The 19,971-nt window shown below is 37.1% G+C and overlaps 1 protein-coding gene across 4 annotated transcripts in view; it reads left to right on the top strand.

The window, feature by feature from the left end:
• The window catches only part of NFATC1 (nuclear factor of activated T cells 1), a 142,131-nt gene that overhangs the window by 52,348 nt on the left and 69,812 nt on the right, over positions 1 to 19,971 (top strand). For all 4 annotated transcript variants that reach the window (XM_063299018.1, XM_063299019.1, XM_063299020.1 and 1 more), the window contains exon 4: positions 17,168 to 17,370. In XM_063299018.1, coding sequence (XP_063155088.1) covers positions 17,168 to 17,370 — 203 coding nt within the window. The remainder of the gene's footprint in view (positions 1 to 17,167; positions 17,371 to 19,971) is intronic.

Below are 19,971 nucleotides of genomic sequence, written 5' to 3'. Positions count from 1 at the left end.
GCTGTTGTCCTAGTTTGACCTTGTAGCCATCTGTTTATCATCGCTGTGGGATATCTCTTCATCCTTAAAGGGCTGGCTGTGCACATTGAACAATACCCACATGTTCCTTGAATTGTGCTGATTCTTACTTGCAACTGGGACAAAAGGAAGAAGTCAGGTAACTACTAATAAATTGGCTCATTTTGCAGTATGCAGTAGAAATAAATGCTCAGAAATAAATGCTCAATGCAATAGAAAATAAATCCACAGTAAAGTAATTCCTTTGCTGTTTTAATTTTTAAAAATACCTTGACTAGGCATGATGATTATTAGCTCTGATCTCAGATATCTTTTTTTTCTAAATGCTCCATCATTGTTGCTCGTATGGTTAGTGCTGCAAGAATTAGTTGGCAGTTGTATGCATAACTCCAGATTATTTACTTCTGAGTAACTCTTGACACTATAGGTCAGTATAATGTCACTGAATTTGAATTTCAATCAAAAAAATATGTTGGGCTCTAAAACTACTTGCAGGGGCACTTCTTGGAAGAAGTATTCTATATTCTCTTGAACACTAAAGAAAATACATTTTCAGAGATGATACAAGTTGTCATTCTTGGGCATATCATCAAAAAATAAAAAGTATGACTTCCTCTTCTAATTATCTTTGAGCAAATTTAATATATGAAAATTTTGATTCTATTATTTGACTGATGAAAATTAATTTGGTGAAAGTTCTTCTGTTGGTCATTTGTAAGGTACCATGCGTGTTAATCAATATGAGGAGTTATCAGAACAAATTAGTTTCTTCTTAATATTGCTAATTACTTTTTTATTACTTGTTATAATGTAGTAAATCTACACAAGCCATTAGGCACATTCCAGAGACAATTAGTTATGCTGAGTTCAGTGAGATTTACAATGTATGTCATCTAATCAACTACTTAAACGTATCCCCCTTTAACATCAGTAGCATTTACTTTCAAAGAAACTTAATTAGGAGTGCAGCCTTAGAGCAGTTGTGAATCAACTTACTTATTTTTACTCTTGGCATTTCTGCCCTACTTGTTATCAAATAAATGGTACTTGCATAAAAACCAACTAAGCAAAACTAATTTTCTTTGGCTAAGAGCATTAAAAAAATAATTCTGTCCATGCATTAGTTTAAGTCCATGGCAGCCTACCAATTGTTATTATTTATAATTTATATTTTCCATTAGTTATGAGACTAGCATGTTCTTAAGTCCATTACAATATCAATACACCATCAGCAATAACAATGCATTTTTCCATTTTAGTTCATTGTTTTCTACACCCATAAAGGTGAGAATAGAACATGTAATAGAGACTAGAACAGGAAAAGTTCAACCTGTTAGCTGAATCTTTACTAAGGATAAAGGCTCATCATTTCTCTTTCCTTGAAACAGATTGAAATCTTGCTGGTGAGAAAAAAGATAAACTATTATAACATCTACTATCTAAATAAATATAAATCAAGCTTCCTGCATACTGACAATGCAATGAAACCTACTGTACATTCTTCACTTGCTTAAGAAATAAGTTAGCAAGAGTTTTCCATTGAAAAAAAAATAATGTGATAATAGCTGATAGCACTTTCTGCACTTATTGACACATGGGGAAACTATTAGAGGCCTTCACAGATTTTACAAATTTTTAGACATTATTGTTCCAAAACTCTTTATGTAATGGAGATTTCCCCAAGCTAGAATTCTCTAGTTAAGTTGGACTTCCTCTACCATATCTACAAGACCACCTACTTTAGGTAGGACTGACCTACCCAGTTTGTTTATCCTGAGTGGGATACTGAGACTGCCCCCCCCCCCCGCCAAAGTAAGATCAGAGCAGGGAAAATAATTTACCTCCAGAAATATAAATAACACTCTCTGTTACAGTCTTTTGCAAAGTAGTAAAATCTGAACTTTTCCACAGGATTTTAAGTGCGAAGAAGTAATAGAAGGTACTGTTAGGATGCTGAGTTTTTGGAATTGATGGTATATTTTATTACTGCTGTTATATCAGGTTTGTAAACTGGTGCAAGTCCTTGGGGAGTCCGTGGTACAGAAAAGCTGTAATAAAAAAATAAATATTCTTAGCTATCATGAGCATTATTATACCACTACGATAAATTTTTTCTTAATGTTCATACCAACAGTAGGATATTGTAGGTTGAAATATTTCTAATCTGATTGGTGAACAGTTTTGCAGGATGTTTATATTGATATATTCCTTGAAACTTTGCCAGATAGTTAGAAACTAGCCTGATAAGAAATACTAGCAGGGTTCATTTCTCTTTACTGTGATTTTTGTAAGAGCGTTTGTTAATGCCAAACTTGTATTTTTCTAAACCCAATGGCATGATAGTAGTTAACACAGGTCTTTTCGGAAGATCTCTCAAAGCTATTCAGATTTGTTATGACTGGTCCAATTTAAAACCATATAAGACTTACTCCTTCTTGGCATTCCATATTTCAGCTGAAATCCAGTATTGCACTGGGTGAAATGCAGTGGGATCTTCTTCTCCCTCCCTCTTCCCTGCCCCATAACTTCTTTCATTCCCCAAATCTACTCTAGAGGTGCTTTCAGTCCTTTGCAACAGATTTTGAGGATGTACTAGAGGGATTGCCAGTTCTACTGCTAGAAGAATTTTTGTACATGGAAAACCATTGCTGGACATGATTTTGATTCCATGTCACATGTTGAGCCAATATGTATGACTAATTCTGCTAGAAAGAGAAGCTGCAGGCAGAAGCTGCTTGCTCATGGGCTGGTCCACAATCTGAGAATCTTTTAAATATTATGCTTGCTTTACAAAATGCAATAATTTCCAGTCTACACATGGAGTCCACCACAATTAAATTGAGTCTTCACTGTAGTTGCAGCAGTGGCATGTAGTAGAGTAGCGTTATCCCAGGAATGAGCAGAAAGAATAGGAGAGGTTGTATGAATGACCCACTAATTCATTCAGTCTAGATCAGAGGTATACAACTTGATATCTTGTACTACTTATGGACTTTTTTGGTGAGGAGGGTGCCTTTGAGTCAATGTTGACTCCTGGAAACTGCCTGGACTATTCCCTGCAATTCTTTTGACAAGATTTTTAAAAGTATTTTGCCATTGCATCCTTCTTGGGGCTGAGAGAGAATGACTGGCCCATAGTTACCCAGCTGGCTTCATGTGTAAGACAGGACTAGAACTCACGGTCTCCCAGTTTCTAACCTGGTGCCTTACCACTACATCAAACTAGCTCTTGGTTATGGACTATAATGCCCAAATCTCTGACCATTGGTCATTCCAACTGGACTTACAGGAGTCTAGTTCAAAATAGGGGATGGGCACTAGGTTACTGATCCTTGAGTCAGACAGTACTGGGATGGAGAGTGATCTGATTTTATTGAAGTTATTAACTCTCATTACCTTCTGCAGGGCCTTACTGAATATGCATAGATGTCTCTTGTACCAGTAATTTATTCTCACTTTCAAGAAAGAAATGCCATAAGCAAAAGCAGCTCAGAAATACAAACATATATTTATTTTACACTTTAGTTAAAGTTTCTGGGAAGTATGCAAAAAATCAAAAGGAGTCTGGATGCATCTGAAGTGAGCCACAGCTCATTAAAGTTTATGCCTTTTAGTAAAATGTGTCAGTCGGAAAAGGGGCCACCAGACTCCTCCTGATTTTTTGCTACCATCGACTAATATGTCTCTCTTCCTACAATGGGAAATAAGCAAGTAAGTTAAAAATATATAATAACATTTATTTTTTATTTTTTTATTTTATAATCATACAATTACACAGAATCAATGCATATAAAAAATTAGGATGAGGTGTGAGGACTGCTGGACCAGCAGACCATATGTATTTATAAATAAATAAATAGTATAACAAATATTTTATTTTATTTAGCTCAAGTCATATGCATAATCCTTTTTCTTCTCTTCTTCCTCTGGTCTTTTTTGTATGGAAACTGTGAGCTCTGCAAAACATAAATTATCAGTAGAATGAATAACTGCAGAAGTTATGGATATCTGAAGCAATCTGATAAAGCTGACTTAATAGAAAGTGAGAAGCAGTTTTTGTTGGTTTTGTTCCAGCTAAGTTTGCTAAACAAATTTTGGCGATTAGGATCTGTGGCTAATATGGTTGCTGTGGAAATCATTCCAGTCTTTCAGCCATAGTGTTTTTCTTTTTCATGTTGCTTGACTGGTTTGTAAAAAAAAGAATACCACAAATAGGATTAACCGTGATAATAGAATATCAGTTTTGTTTGATTTTTCAAGGCAAAATGATCTACAGCTGAATAGTAATTGTGAAAGTTTGTTTTAAAGGCTTTCTTGCAACACTTTACATTCTGGACTTTATTACATTATCTTTTGTTTGGAACAGCTTTATAAAACTGCCACCACCTTTTTAGATTCTGTATGCACTTCAGAGTAAGTTTCATGCTACAAGTGGCAGATCATGACACAACAAATGTTGACATAATAAGAGAGAGATGCACACCCATAGCCATGTGCACATCAGCACTGGAAAGCTACGTTTTCCACAGACCACTGCTATGACTCTACTACAGCTTTGCAAGCATATGTCTCCCATCTGACTATTAAAGTCTGCAGCATGCATTGGTATACAACTGGCAAACGTATCTATGCCATTATTGGTCTTAAATGTTATTTTTCATTTAGTGTTTCTTCAATAAATGACAATATATTTAGGATGTAGAGACCCTTGCCTCATCTTACTGTGGTTTAATTCAATCCTTCCAGCCTCTTGACCATGCTGGTTAGAAATTCTGGGCAGTGTACTCCTAATATATCCCAAAGATATCTGGGAAATACAGATTTAATTAGAAAATTGGTGACATTCGTTTTTGACTATAATCAGTGGCAACACTCCTGGTTGGAATGGCTGCATTAGTCTCTTTAGAAATAGTCTTTGGGGGTTATCTAAATAATCTTGCAACACCACTTCAAACTCTGTGATTCTGCTATAAAAAAGAAGACTGCTTAAGAGGTCAGATTATGATTGGCCAGATGTAGCTCTGAGTATCACTTGTGTTACAGGAGGCTCATTCATATACCTGGACAGTAAAATATTCCCTTTTTGTTAGCTATATGCTTGATTAGATTGAACGGAATGGCTGTTTCTTTTACTCCACCTAGTTGGGAATAATATAAACTAGGGTTCTGAGCTCATGTAGACAAAGGAAAGAGAAAGAGCTGCTTTGGCCTGAATAATATTTTTGGATGCTAGATGTTTGTAGAAATCTGAAAGGAAAGCCATGAGATTGGCTGTGCTTACTCTGTGTATAACCTTGTAGGTCAGTAAATAAATAAAAGTATTACAAAAAGCCAATGACTTGGATCCTACAACACCAGAAGTCAAGCCATTGCATCACATTGGCTTTTGCTCTTGCTTTCAATGGAAGGTGCATTGTACTTCGATTTGCTTATCTCGGTATTTTATTCTATTTTCTCATATGCCTCACTTCTAGGGTACATAGTCATGATTTGAAAATATAATAAAATAAACAAAATGACCTGTTTAAAACATGTCTCACTGCATGGTAATTTTTGTCTTTGCCTAAAAGTCTCCAAGGATGATTTGTTTGTCATTCTGAGGGTATCAAGATTCTCACTACAGTTTAACCAAAACTTCCATTGAAGAATGACTGATGATACTATGACTTGCTTCTGTGTACCCTGTGCTACCCAGGAAGTTGGCATATATATGTCAAGAAAAAATTAAGCATACTTCATTATTGTGTTTCGATATGTAATTGACCCACCATAAAACAACTACATGGTTTTCAATAGGTGGGAGAATTAATATGGAATTGACTTTTATTCCCCACCTTTTACACTGAAGTCACAATTCAACACAGAAATATAAAGGCTAATGTATATATCAGACATGATTCTGTAAATTCTATCTCTATATAATTTGCACAAAAATTCTAACCTGAATCCTTAAAATTACTATTTTAAAAAAGAGTGTTATCGAATTCCAGTAACTTCAGCATTTTACACTTCTAATTCACAATGTGGTTTGTCTGATTCTTTTTTTCCTCCACTCATTTTCAGGAATTGAAACATTAACTTCATTACAAAATATTATGGTTATGATGTGGTATTTCCCAGTACTTAGTTTTATCCAAATATTTACAGAAATGAAGCTTTTAAATATAGCTCCTAATGTTATCTCCTCAAAGGACTGCCTCTTTTTAAAATAAGCTAAGCTTCCTTTTTACAGGAAGACCTTTGAATGTGTTAGTATAGCTATAAAACTTTGTGTTAATAATAATCAACATAATGTTTTATGATCAACCACCCTTGTCTTAGTTTCTTTACATCAGAGCTGCTTCTTGCCTCCCCCCGCCCCCCTCCCCCCCCCCCCCCCATGCAGATTCTGGATGATTTTCAAAATATAGCTTCCTTGTCTCCACCAGCTTGCCTTGCTGGCCAAAGTATTGTGGTTGTGAATTCTGGAGTCCCGTATCCTTGCAGCTTGATTTTGTAGGGGGATTTGGATAAACCTTTTAATTCTCTCAAACAACCAAGCAAAATCATTAAGCATTGGAGACAACAGAAGAAACTGACTACCATATGAAAAGTGGAGAATCTAAAAAGAGACACCTGACACCTGCTCAGCCCTTTTACTTTTCACATCTCCTCTTGCAAGGAAGAACCCATGTTGGCTCTTGATTTTTGTGGCCACTCCTGTCTAGTTCACATTTCCCCCTAGTTGATGGGACTGACATTACTAGGAGTTTCAGCCTGATCTGCTCTCATCCTCATGTGACCCAGGGAACAGAACACACATATGTGACTTGCTAAATGGTGATTACATAATTACCTCGAAAGTTTTGCACATTTGGATGCAACCCACAGAAGAACTGCTAATTCTAGGAAGAGTAGCCATAAAAGTTTGTTGCTACCCAAAGAATGAGTCTTCTGGGTCTTTAAGACTAACCCATATTTTATGGGTCTTAAAGTCTTCTATCTTTAAGACTAACCCATATTTTATGGCATAAACTTTCAGAGAAGATTAATCTCCTCAAGAAGTCAGTTCATTATTTTCTTCTCATGTCTTCCCTCTGCATGAAACAAAAAAGGGGCAATATTGGCAGTTTTTTATAATGTTCGGCTCAATGCCTTTCTCCATCAGGAAGCATTGACTTGACAGTGGAATGTTTGGACTCTGTTCAAAAAATCACTTTCATGTATGTTTGTGTTTTACTCTGGATCAAGATAAATATCTTCCATTCAGCTTTTTTAGCTGGGTGATGCTCAAGACTTTACCTCGTTAACTTTCCTCCTAAAGATTGCCTAAATAATACTGAAACTAGAGGACTGGAATGGAACCATAACCCTCATTGTTAAGGAGAGAAGATCAACCCCTGAAGAATCAATATACACTTTTCTTATACATAACGAGTGTCCCACCTTAATCAAATACCCTCCAGAAAAGGAAAAATCATGATAGAATTCAGCTTTAAAACTCACTAGCACATGGTGTAGTGACAGTGATTACTGAATTGGAGAAAGTTAACGGCGGATTAGGCAATAAACTATATATTACCTTCAGTGTCGAAGAAACCTCTCATTGCCAGTTGCTGGGGAACCTGAGCAAAAGGCTGTTGCTGTATTCATGTTTGGTTTGTGGGTTTCCCAATGAGATGTGTTTGGGCTCTGTGGAGGAGAATGCTGGAGTAGGCAAGCCTTTGGTCTAACCCAGCAGAGCTCTTCTTATATTCTTATATTAGTAGCTGTTTAAGTAGAGGCGAGAACTGTGTACTATTAAGAGAAAGTTTATCTGTGCAGTCTGATGGAATCAGCACGGAATATGATTTTAGTTTTCAGTAGTCTGAAACTCAAAATACAGATTTGATCTTAGGGAAGCTGATTTAACTTTTTTTTTTATTTGACATAAAATTTGTTCTGAAATTGGAAGGCGTAGGGTTTAAATGAAAAGAAGAGTAGTCTTTATGGAGACGTGTTATTACTTAGGTTAAAGAAATGTGTTAATTTTTTTTTTAAGCAAATGTTTTCTTCAGGATTCTGTGGGCTCTAGCCAGTATATAGGGGTTTTGCCACCACCAATCCAACTTGCAAATCATGAAAAAAATAACAATGTGAGTCCAAACCTCAGTACATGTTCTAGCATGTTTAAGAAGCCCAGTTCCACATTCCCTGGTCATGAAAAGTGGGTCTGGTGTAATACAGCAGCTGCAAAGAGCATTTTATTCTGGAAAGTTGCCCAAATGCCTGTTAATCCAGTCATTGAATGCAAAACATCTCTATTACTTGAGATTAATAGTTCCTTATGGCACACTGGTGTTAAGATGACTAATATTGTCATATAGGTATGAACAGTCTTTCCCTAGAGGCATAATAACATATGCACACGAACATTTTTATTTACTGCGCCGTTTGGATGGAAAGGACACATGGGTTTGAAAACATTGCAGTGTTGGATATAAAACTTCTACGAATTTTATTTTAAATATCCACAGTGTTTAGTTTGTGCAGCTGTTAGCCGTCATTTCCTGATAATCCTAGTTCTATATCTGTTACAAAAATAACACTTCCCTATGTATCTTTTAACTTCAAGATCATTGGTCAATTGATTCTTGAACTTAATTTCAAGATTTATATCTGAGGTTTATCCTTCAGGCATATGGTCTAGACCTAGCAGATAACCTGTAGAATTAGGTTTTTCATTTTGCAGGGGCTAATAATTTCATGTTTTCCTTTACATTATGGTAAAAGGCAGTTGGAGAAGAGATTTTGATTCAGAGGATATTCATTACCTCCCAGAAGTGCCCCTGCTCTCTCCAGATACGGACATAACAGGCACAAACTTCTTCATAGACCCCATGGAAGTTATTGAGATTTGTGCTGATTATGTAGTTTCTGTTCATTTCAAGAGTAGTTATTCCTCCAGGCTTATGCTCAACGTCAAACTTCATTTGAGGCTCAGGAAGCTGTATAAAGACATGGTTATTCCAATACATTAGGAGTTTTCTTCAAATCCCAATTCAGCAGGTATGGTGTACAGATTTATTCTCAAGTAATGGTTTTGTTTTGTTTCGCTTGTGTGTAGTAACTCTAAAGTGTTTACTACATCTAGGGACTAAGTCCTCAGTTTCCCAGATGGAAGACTAAGGAAAAGAGTTTTGTGATTCATCAATGGCAGAATTTACTGTCTAGACAGGAATAGCTTCCAGCTTTTCTGAACTGCTTCAATAATGCCACTAGAGGCTTCTCCCCAGCCATGGCTTGATCAAATTGAGTAAGCTTCTGCATTGTCTCTTTATTTATAAAGTAAATGATATGATAACCCTGGATCACTGCAAATGTATTTGCAAACTGTGCTATGTAAATTTAAAATAGTGCTTTATTAAAATCCTTCCTAATATGAGTCATAGTTATTAAGAAAGTGTAATCTGTGTGCATGACACTTTAAAAAGTCTAAGGGCAGATCTTCCCCCCACACACACACAATTTAGCACAGCAGGAATAACAGAACAAGAAGGAAGAGTAAATGCTGGTTGAACAGAGGAAAACTATATGCAGTCATTTCAGTTGCATGATTTTACTTATAGGCTGAATAAGTGTGCTTTAAGGAGATAGTTGAAAAGCTAAGAGAAGTGGCATCTCACTGATATTCTGGGAAATGTTTCAGGCAAATACTGGCCATTTCTGCTAGTAGCCAGGTGAAACAACTAGCTCAGGGTTTCTCAACCAGGATTCTGCAGAACTTGAGGGTTCTATGAGAGGTCACTAGGAGTTCCCTGGGAGATCACCATTTATTTAAAAAATTATTTCAAATTTGGGCAACTTCACACTGAAGAGGTAAGTTTCAGTCTTTCTTTTTAGTTTAAGAACACTCTTAATGCATATATACAGGTCTACATGTGAAATAGTATATACAGGTCTACGTGTGAGTAGATTAATAGGTACCGCTTCAGCGGGCAGGTAACGGCGTTCCGTGTAGTCATGCCGGCCACATGACCACGGCCCCCTAGAGTCGGACACGACTGGACTTAATGTCAAGGGAAACCTTTACCTTTACCTTACATGTGAAATGAATATAATAATTTTATAACTTGTGGCCTATATTTGAGCCTGAATGTGCAGGGGTTCGCTGAGGCATGAAAAATATTTCAAGGGTTCCTCCAGGGTCAAAAGGTTGAGAAAGGCTGAACCTGCTCAAACAGCAGATTTGTGAGTCAGAAAGAAGATTCTTAATTCTTTAATTTGTTTTGGTGGTATTTTCATCACCACGGATGAGTAGAGATGCTGGTTGGGTTTTCTCCTTCTGGCTTAGCTCTGGGGTTTCTCTGGGTAAAGGTGAGGGCACCTTTTGAAGTTCTGTGTAAGATGGCTTAGGACATCTTAGTTATTTCTTTTACCAGAAAAAGAATGGAAGTGATAAAGTCAGGTAGAGGTCCTTCAGGAGGATATACAACATGTTCATGATATGTTTGGTATGTTTATTATGTGGTTCTTTTACTGAAATGGTCAAATATATTATCAGTGTTAGGGAAGGGATCGTTACCTGCCTTATAGGAGTAGCATCAGAGCCTCCTGTTTTTTTAAGGTTTATGTACTCCATTAGATTGCCTTACCACCACTCAGTCATGTGCAGAATGCTCACCTTTCTTGAAAAAGGTCAAATTAGGAACAGTTGGATTTGATTATTGCTGTCATTAGTAGTATTTGTTAGCAAATGTATGATACAGCTATATATTATAAAATACCATAGGGTAATTTAGAGGGTAACTGTGATTCTTCAGGTCTTGTTCTAATGTTGCAGAATATTCTCTGTCAGCAGCATTTGCAGAAGGGCTGATAGTGGCACCTTAGCCTTGGGACCATGTTAGCGAAAGAAAAGGATAAAAATAGAGTATGTGACACATGCTTCCCATACTGCCAGCCAGGAACGGTACTCACCCTTCCAGAGCATGTGTGGAAAATATGTGAGTGTGTGTGTGCATATATAGTTCCCTTTCCTACTGAACACAAAAGGGCAAAAGGAGCAGATACACACAAAAAACCCAACCCCATAACAGTGGAGAAAATCACAATATTCAGTATTGGAAAATATTTTTCCTAATATGTTTGCATAAATATTTCCTAATTTATTTTCTAATATATTCCTAACAATGTAGAATGCTAATTTCACCTTTCCAGTTACATAGTATTCTTGTGTATTTTGTATAACTGTTCCATTTTAAAGTTTTATGTGCTTAACAGGAGAGGGGAGGGACAATTACGTCTGTAAAATATGGTAGGAAATAACTTGACAAATTTAGCAAGTTAAAAACTTTTCTTGGAAGAGGGGCTTTGTAGAGCAAAACCCAGTCTATTCTGAAAGCGATTGCTGCTTATTTAAAAAAACTGATACCACTAGATCTATCATAGTAATGAAAATGGATATGTGATCTAAAATTAAGCACATTCTCTATATGTTCTTTTAAAATATTAATTCTTGTATCATGTTGACTGCAAATAATGGGAGTTTAAATTCAGCACATTTGGAAAATAAACGTTTGGGGAAAGCTGGTATATGTGCTTTTCCCAGGCTAGTGCCAAATTCAATGCATTTTGAGGTAGGTGTTTGATAGGCTTGTAGTGAGAATAAGTTTTTATATTGTGACACACAAATGGGTGGCTTCGACAACAGTTTAATTCTTTTTCTGTTCCTGCTTCTGGGCCCCATGTAAGTGGCTAACTAAGCACGTGATATATTTATCAGCTTAGACATCTGGCTTGAATAAGTAGCCTAAAGAATTGCAAGATCTGTTTTCAGATTCAAAAGAAAGGGGAGGAGAAGAAGTGTGGCAATAAATGTCTGAGAAATATGAACTCATCCAATGTTAACAGGTTTCTTAGTCAAGAACGTTAGAGCTGAAAAGCTAACAGGCCAGCATTCTGCTTTGCGACACAAAGAGAGTGTCAGAACTTAGGAGCGAGTGCTAAGTTCCATCACCAGGGCAAGATGCCTGCTCATCTCTTGGTCTCAGAGCTGAAATACGAACAGCCACGGATGTATTGTACTGGTGCTCTCAGGAAAAGACTTATTGTCTATGATATAGAGGCCTTTTTTTAGCCGTTGTGGGTAAAATCTCAGGCAGAACTACACGTTTTAAAATCAGGCCTGCCATAGACAGACACTGTCATAGATGGACATTGAGCCATGCCATAGGTCTAAATGGTAACAAAATGTATTTGTCTATTTTCCAGTGTTCTGTCACCATGTGTGATGAAAATACACACCCTTAGCAAGTTACCCTTAGCAAGTTACCCTTAGCAAGTGATATAATGAGTAATGGTGTTGTTTAAATAATTTTGAAGCACCTGATATTCCTCCAAGTGAAATAAAATGCAGAAATGGTAAACGGAGGTGATTGTCAAGAAGTTCTTTTTAAACTTTGAAACTGTCAGAGTGTGTCTTCTCTGTGACATCATTACAGATCTTTATCAGAAAATCTGCACATCACATCTTAGAAGTATTGCTCATAACTCCCTAGGAAATTCTACAAATTATAGAAAAGGTATCAGTATTAGCATATAGTAAAATGAAACATTTTTTCTTTCCTGCTTGTGGCACTTGATCTCTTGAATTTTCCTGAGAACAATGGGAAAAGGAGTCCCACTCATCTTGAGTATATCAAGTTGGGGTAGATTTGGACCATTGAACTTGTCTGGTATTGAGGCTTTAGCCCAATTTTTTAAAATATAATGCAGTATTACAATAAGCCATATTTCTAGGTGGTTCATAAGAATTCATTAAAACAATAATGCTTTCAGTTTTTCCCATAGTACATTAATACCTGTTTTTATATGGCGCAGGCAATTCAGCAGTTGATACACAAATAATTTCAAGAGGAACAATGTAACAAGTCCTACCTAGTTAGTAAAAAAAAAAATGACACATATATTTAAAAACCAGCTTCCTTGTTTTGCTGTGATAATGTAAATAAGCTATAAGGGAAAATGCCATCCCAAGCTGCATACCAGTTTAAGGCTTTCTGTGTATGCCTAATGAGCTTTGCATTGGCTCCATGTAGACCTTTCTGTATTTAAGCAATGCTATGTTCTACTGGTATAAAGGTCTTATCATTGGCCAAGCTAGAACCAATTGGAGACATGGTGGGGCTTGAAGTTGCAGTCCAAAACTAGAGGGCACCGAAGTGATTGGCTTTGTGATATGGCTTAGGTATTGCTGTGCTAATGAAGCTTTGCACATGCCCCCAACTCTGATTAGCTGTATTGCTTGCAGAGTGAATGCCGCCTTTCCCTTCCATTTTTCTTTGCTTTTCAATCTGTACCACAGCTCTTTCAACCATTACAAATAAAGACTTGCCACATCGTAGGAAGGCCGTTTGGTTAGTGCTTCATAGACAAGAGAAGAGAAAACAACCAGCGAACACTACAATCTCCTTCCATATTCACATGTTTCCTAACATTTTGTGGGGGTGAAACCGCCTAATGCAGTGGTTCATTAAGAGGACCTAACAACAGAATGATGTGTTGGCTCAGGAATCTCCTTGTCACACCCTTATCCATTCTACAACCTCCCTAATTAGAAAAACACTCCATGCAACAACAGTAAGTCTGGACACTGATATAGAAGACTTCTGCTTAGTTATCCTTAAAAAAAAAAGGTAGCATTGGCATGCTACATTTTTATACCTGTAACTTAGATAATTATGCAGTTTTTCCCAAAGCTTATTGAAGTTGTACAGTGGTTACACTTAATACTCTGATTATACCATTAACTGGAAAAAAAATCACCTTTGCTGCCCTTATATCTATAGATTACTGCAAGAGATTAGAATTTACAATTTATACAGATGTAAATTTTGTATAAGTATAAAACACTTGGGTTTATATTTTCTTGAAAAATAACACAGACTGTTGATTTAAGTATGTATAAATGTATAGTTGCAGTTTCAGTAGACTCAATGGTTGAAACTTCCATTAAGTCTAGGAGATTTATGTTGTTAAAATGAGTATTACATCAAGATAAATGTATATTTTAAGAGGGATTCCAATGTTAATCCTCATTATATACTTTATACAGAGAAATTAATGAGAAGGTCTCTATGGCAGGTTAAAGCCCCTCAACTTGGCAAGTTGTGGTCACATTATGATGATAGCGGGCTTTTCTATATTCCTTTGAATGAGGCCCTGTATGAATGTTCCCCTCTTTGTGTAACACTTCTGAAATCATAGAAAGTTTTAAGATCCAAGTATATTGGATCCTGGAATCTTTGTTTCCAGTCTTGAAAGCTGCCAGGCATATTTGGTGATGAATAGATCAGTGATTACATTTTGATCTGGAATCACATGAGAAATTGATATTGTGGAATAACTCACATTTGAAATTAGCATGGAAGATGTTTTGTTGGGATGTTTGGGCCAAACAAGGGATTAGTACTGTGAAACACTTGACTTCTAATGGTTCCTTTAAAGACTTCGAGAGATTGAGTTTTGAATATGACTCTCTATAACATTCACTTGGCAACTGAAACATGTGCTGGCCTGAATTCTTTAGCAACCTCCAAAGTTCCAACAGAAGGGAATATCTGTAGCTCATGGTTGAACTGTGGAGTTCTTGGTGATCTCTGAGCTTGATTGTTTGCTTGCAGATGTTTAATTACACACCTAGGTAATATCAGTGCAAGGCATTTGCAATTTTAAGATCCTTAAGAGAATCACTAACAATTCAATTTTATAAAAAAAATTAAAGTAAAAGAAAAGTTATATTCACACCTATGGATATTATATGGATCTTCTCTTTCTCTTTTTTGTTAATTAGCCTTTTTAATCTTTTTATTTTTTTGTCACATTTTGTTTATTCAGTCACCATAATATATCCAAGGTTTTTTTTTCATTCACTATATAACCACCATTTATCTTTTTTTATCTTACTGTATTTTTTTTAAAATTTCACTGTTAAAATAGGAACTAGAAGGATGAGCCTTTACTCTCTGAAGCAGCCTTCCACAATCAGGATGTCACCTTCTTGGCAACCTCAGTGTGGTTTTCAATCCTGTGCAGTCCACAGAGCAGCCTTCCCCAATTTAACTACCAGAATTCTTAGCCATGGCTGTAGAAATGGTGAATTCTGGGAATTAAAGTCCGTACTTCAAGAAAACACCAACATAGTGGTCAGCAGCCAGACTGATAAGGATTCAGAAAATGGCTTTATATACACCTATCTGTAAGCTTCCTCAGAATTAGGGAAGAGACCTGCCAATGAACAGAAAGGCAGTAAAAACAAAAAAGGAAGATGAGGAAGATTCTGCACTAATGTAAATAGGGAATAGTTCAGTTGCCAGAATTATTTGTAACCCCATCCCTTTCTTCTTAATAAGTCTTGCTAAAGAGAAACTGTGAGAATCATGCTTGGAACAGGGATTATTTTTGATTTTAGGCAGATGCCAAGGAGGTGACACCTCGGTTGGGAAGGCTGCTTTGGAGAGTAAAGGCTCATCCATCTAGTTCCTATTAAGCCTGAAGAGGAACAAGACAGAACCAAACCCAATGCAAGCTTATCTGTACACTTGACCTCCATGCTATGTTTTAAGCCAGTTTCCCTCCTGAGTTGGCATTGTACAGATGTGCTGGGATTGTAACTCCTAAACTTAGATCCTGCTTGTAGAAATTCCAGGAGTTTCAGTCCCAGGATTTCTGGAAAACACTAGGTTGGGGGAGGCTTCTGTAAGCTGCTGCCCTATTCATACCTGGGAATAAGTCCCACTTAATTCAGTACAAGTTGTCACATATATGGGGTGGCATTACCAGATCCTGCAGAGATGTTCTTACATTGTTTTGGTTTTCTGCATTTTCAGCATTTGGTTGTATTCTGGGCTCCCATTCTCTTGGCTTTCCAAACCCATGGAAGATGAGCTCTGGGTATGCAGGAAAGGCTTCCTTTTTTCTCCCCCTTCACAGACTTTGTAGTAACCAGGAGGTCACTTCCAAAAGTCGTGTCCCTTGTTTTCCCCATATACAATCTGCACCAAAAGGTGGCTGATACCACCTATCAAAGCAATATGCCTTTAACATTTGCTTTACTTTAATTTCACTTTCATGATATTTTGCTAGCTCAGGCATTTTATGGATGCAAATGAAAATAGTGCCAATTGTGCCAGCTTTAATGGGCCTTCGTGTGCGGCAGAAGCCTCCTTTTGGCAGAGCTCAGCTGCATGCATATCAGGAGCTCCTCTGGTCGTATGGCTGGCCAAGAGGTAGCCAGACACTCCCGCAGATTGAACTACTTAGCTGAGGTTTCCCTCTTTTCTGCCTCTTCCGATCTGTTGTTTTCATTTGTTATGTTTAAGCACTTCATATGTCATTGCTATGAGGTTCTAGCTCAGGCTTTTCGCTCTTTCTTTAAAGTTGCAGTTGAAAAGGGTGAGCCACAGCTGCACAAGTTGAGTTAAAATGGTGTCTCTGAGTATTACAGGGAATATGCAGTATGCAAAAAGCCTGACTGGGGTTTAAAAAAACAGCCTTAAAAATGCTCAGGTAATGCAAGGAAGGCTTCAGTGTTGGACCCCAGAAAGAATCTAGTTGCTTGGAAACCTAAAAATGTGGTGCAAACTTAGAATGATTTGCATTTGCCAGTCTCCTTTATGCAAATTCCTTATTGTATTATGCTGCTTCTTGTGGGTTGGTGAAAAAAACCTTGGATATCAATAGCTGAAACCCTGCAAGAGAGATGAAGCATTGGTTCTAATTACTGCAGTGCCAGGAGCTGGGCTTTTCTAGATAAAATACAGATTCTGTTGTTTTAAATGGATTTCTCTCTCTCTCTCTCTCTTTTCAATTAAAGACTCTTCTATGAAATTTCTGACAGTATGAAACAGCACAGTATATCAGTTTAAAGTCTCTATGAAATGCTTTAGATCACGTAGAATAATGAAACATTCCCCAAGTGCACGTCTCTATTGGTCCAATATTACATTACGAAAAAAAGGGAAGAGAAAATAAATGCATCCTCATGTGGGTAGGTGGGGAGCGATTAACACTTAGCCCCTGTCACGGGTGTTCTCTTTCATTTAGACTGCCTTTTGTATAAAACGTTAATAGATTCCTAGTTGTTGGTGTATATGGTGCTTAGCAGGAACTCTTTATATTCTCTTGCCAGCTACATGGTTATTTAGAAAGTGAACCACTCACACTACAGCTGTTCATTGGGACTGCGGATGACCGCCTGCTGAGGCCCCATGCCTTCTACCAGGTTCATCGGATCACCGGGAAGACTGTTTCCACAACCAGCCATGAAACAATACTTTCCAACACCAAAGTCTTGGAAATTCCACTTTTACCTGAAAACAACATGAGAGCAATGTAAGGCCTACCTCCTTTTTATGTCCAGGCAATTGGTTGGGTTCTGCTTGTCTTTTTTTTTTTTTACTAAATTAATAGTGTTACTTTTTTTTCCAGCTGCAGAATTCTGTCCAAAATCTTTTTTCACTGCTTTCTAGTGTTTGATTAAAATATGCAAATTTTTATTTAGGACAACTGATTGTTGTTATCTCTGTGACACATACACACACACACCAGTATGCTTCTTTGCCATTTAAAATCAGTATATCAGTTACAGAGCTGTAAATATCTCCTACCTCAGCTCCTGTTTTAGGTTCTTAACCTGACACCACCTTATTCCTGCAGCCTATTCTGCAGGAAACAAGTTTACTAGCATTCTCACAAAGAAAAGAGAGACTGGGTGCTATGTGTCTGTTTTAAAGGAAAATTTAACCATAGGTGGGGGGGGGGGCGTTTGAAGCTGCAACTAAATGAGACACACAAATATAAGGGGAAGTATACACAAAGCTTTGTCTCATAGAATTTTTAACCTTCAGACAGTGTTAAGATAACAAGAACACCTCCTACTTAATCATAAAGAATGATTGTCCTGCCACAGAGAAATGTGTGCAAGGAAGCCAAAATGGAAGCAAATATGAACATGTCAAATAAATGATCTGTATAGGTTTTTGATAATGTCCCCTTGCCCCAAATTATTTCACTTGAAAAAAAAAGTAATGTGGCAGATATTTAGACAATCAAGATCTTGCTCCTTTTCTCTGTTGTCATTGAGCTTTCGGGTGTTTTTAAAAATTGGGTTGTGTGTGTGTTTAGTGTGTTTTAAATAACATCTGCAAATGTTTTGTAATACTAAATGGCATCTGGAGCTGGAGGGCAGAGAGCTAGAATAATAGCAGGGCTCAGTGTCACAGAAAGTGATTAAAAAAAAACCCTAGGTACTTATAAAGTGATTCCACATTGAAGCTGTAATCAGAAGCATATTTACAGTATCTGAGAATCAGACTCATTGAATAGAATGAGGAAACGTGGTTTTGAAAAGTGGCATACAATTTTTAAAATGAATAAAGCAAGCAAATAAGTCTGAGTAAACTTGCCTAAGATTGCATTGCAGGAGTGGCAAGAATATGGCTAGATTTGAGCAAATTATGGACTTAAACAAGGAAGAAAATATATAAGATAGCATTTAGTTATGAACCATCCAAACCAGACAGTAAATATGAAGAGAAATTGTTTTCCCTTGTAGCCTTGCTAGGATCAGCTTCTTAATCATAGTTATTATGTATCACTATCAAAATCTAAGTTTCCTGAAACTCTTAGGACTCACTGTGAATTAACCAGTTTAGCCTAGTGTCCATTTAATGATGTATAAATAGCACTGCTGTTTGCTGGGATATCAAAATTAATGAAGTGTCTTTGGTGCCTGCCAAATAACTTGGATCAATAAAGCTGTGTTACAGATGTATTTATATGGGTTCAGTAATGTTACATCTGTCTCAGGAATTGCAGTTATAACCAACCAAGGCTTTGAAAGAAGGATTAATCATGAACTGTAGTAGCTTCTTATTAGCCCATTTCTCATCCTTTTATCTGAAAGTGGTGATGTCCTGAATCTGGGACAGCAAGAGCTCAGTGCCTAAAATCTTGAAAGTGTCTGGTCTTAACACCGTGGTAACAATTCCTTTGGGCAAATTAGTGTTTGGTCTTTGCTGTGCTACATTTGCAGTTTAGCCTAAGCATGGCACTGTAGCACCATACTGCATCTGGGACCAAGGACCTTGCTAGCTCACTCATAGAATCTCAGACCGTGCAACATCCTGATTTCATTAGCAGTCTTGATTCACCATTAGGAATGATGATGTCTGGCTACGTTTCAAATCTGACAGACTTGTTTGCTACCGCAGCAACTCATCGGATAGAGCATTTTTTCCTTTTCTTTTTTTCCTGAAAACCAAGACAGAGACAGCTCTGACCGTTCTTGATACTTTATAGCAGAAGACTTGTGCCAAGTTCTAGTTAAAACTGCTTGTGGGACTGGCTTTATTCCACCAAAGTGAACGGCAAGGAGTCAATTTGTATAAATGTAGCATAGGGCCAGCCGTCCTCTGCATTATTGAAGTCTAGTTGCTGTTTTCTTGTCTGGCAGGCATATAATAGTCCCACAATATTTTTATTAGGAAAGATTCACCTACAGAACTTCTGTTATGTGTAATAAAATTTCTAAAAGGTTCAGGTGCTTGAAAGAAAAATATACATAAAAGACATGTTGTGAAGTCTTCAAGGAGTTTATGGGCAAATACATAATTATCTAAGTTATGTAACAATTAGCTCCCTTCTTTCCTAATTTGAGGCAAACCAGAATTTTCTCTTTCATCTGTACCAGCAAAGAATTATTTGCATTAGTCGTATAAGGCAAATGCTCTTAGGGAGGAAGGGAGGAGCAAGCCTTGACTAAGGAATATGTCTGAATCAGCCCCAAATCCCAGAGACTGAAAGCAAAGGAAAGTAAGGCTACTTTAATTGTACTAACCTGCTTTGCTTCTTCTGAATTCTGAGTGGAACCAGGGGCATCTGCCAGAAGGCAGGTCAAAAAAGTCCCCTTCCCCACACCCTGTGGATTCCTAA

This window comes from Candoia aspera, chromosome 3 (assembly GCF_035149785.1).
Source record: "Candoia aspera isolate rCanAsp1 chromosome 3, rCanAsp1.hap2, whole genome shotgun sequence".
Classification (NCBI taxonomy): Eukaryota; Metazoa; Chordata; class Lepidosauria; order Squamata; family Boidae; genus Candoia; species Candoia aspera.
The sequence above is the reverse complement of the archived record's forward strand: the minus strand, read 5'-3'. Positions and strand labels throughout refer to the sequence as shown.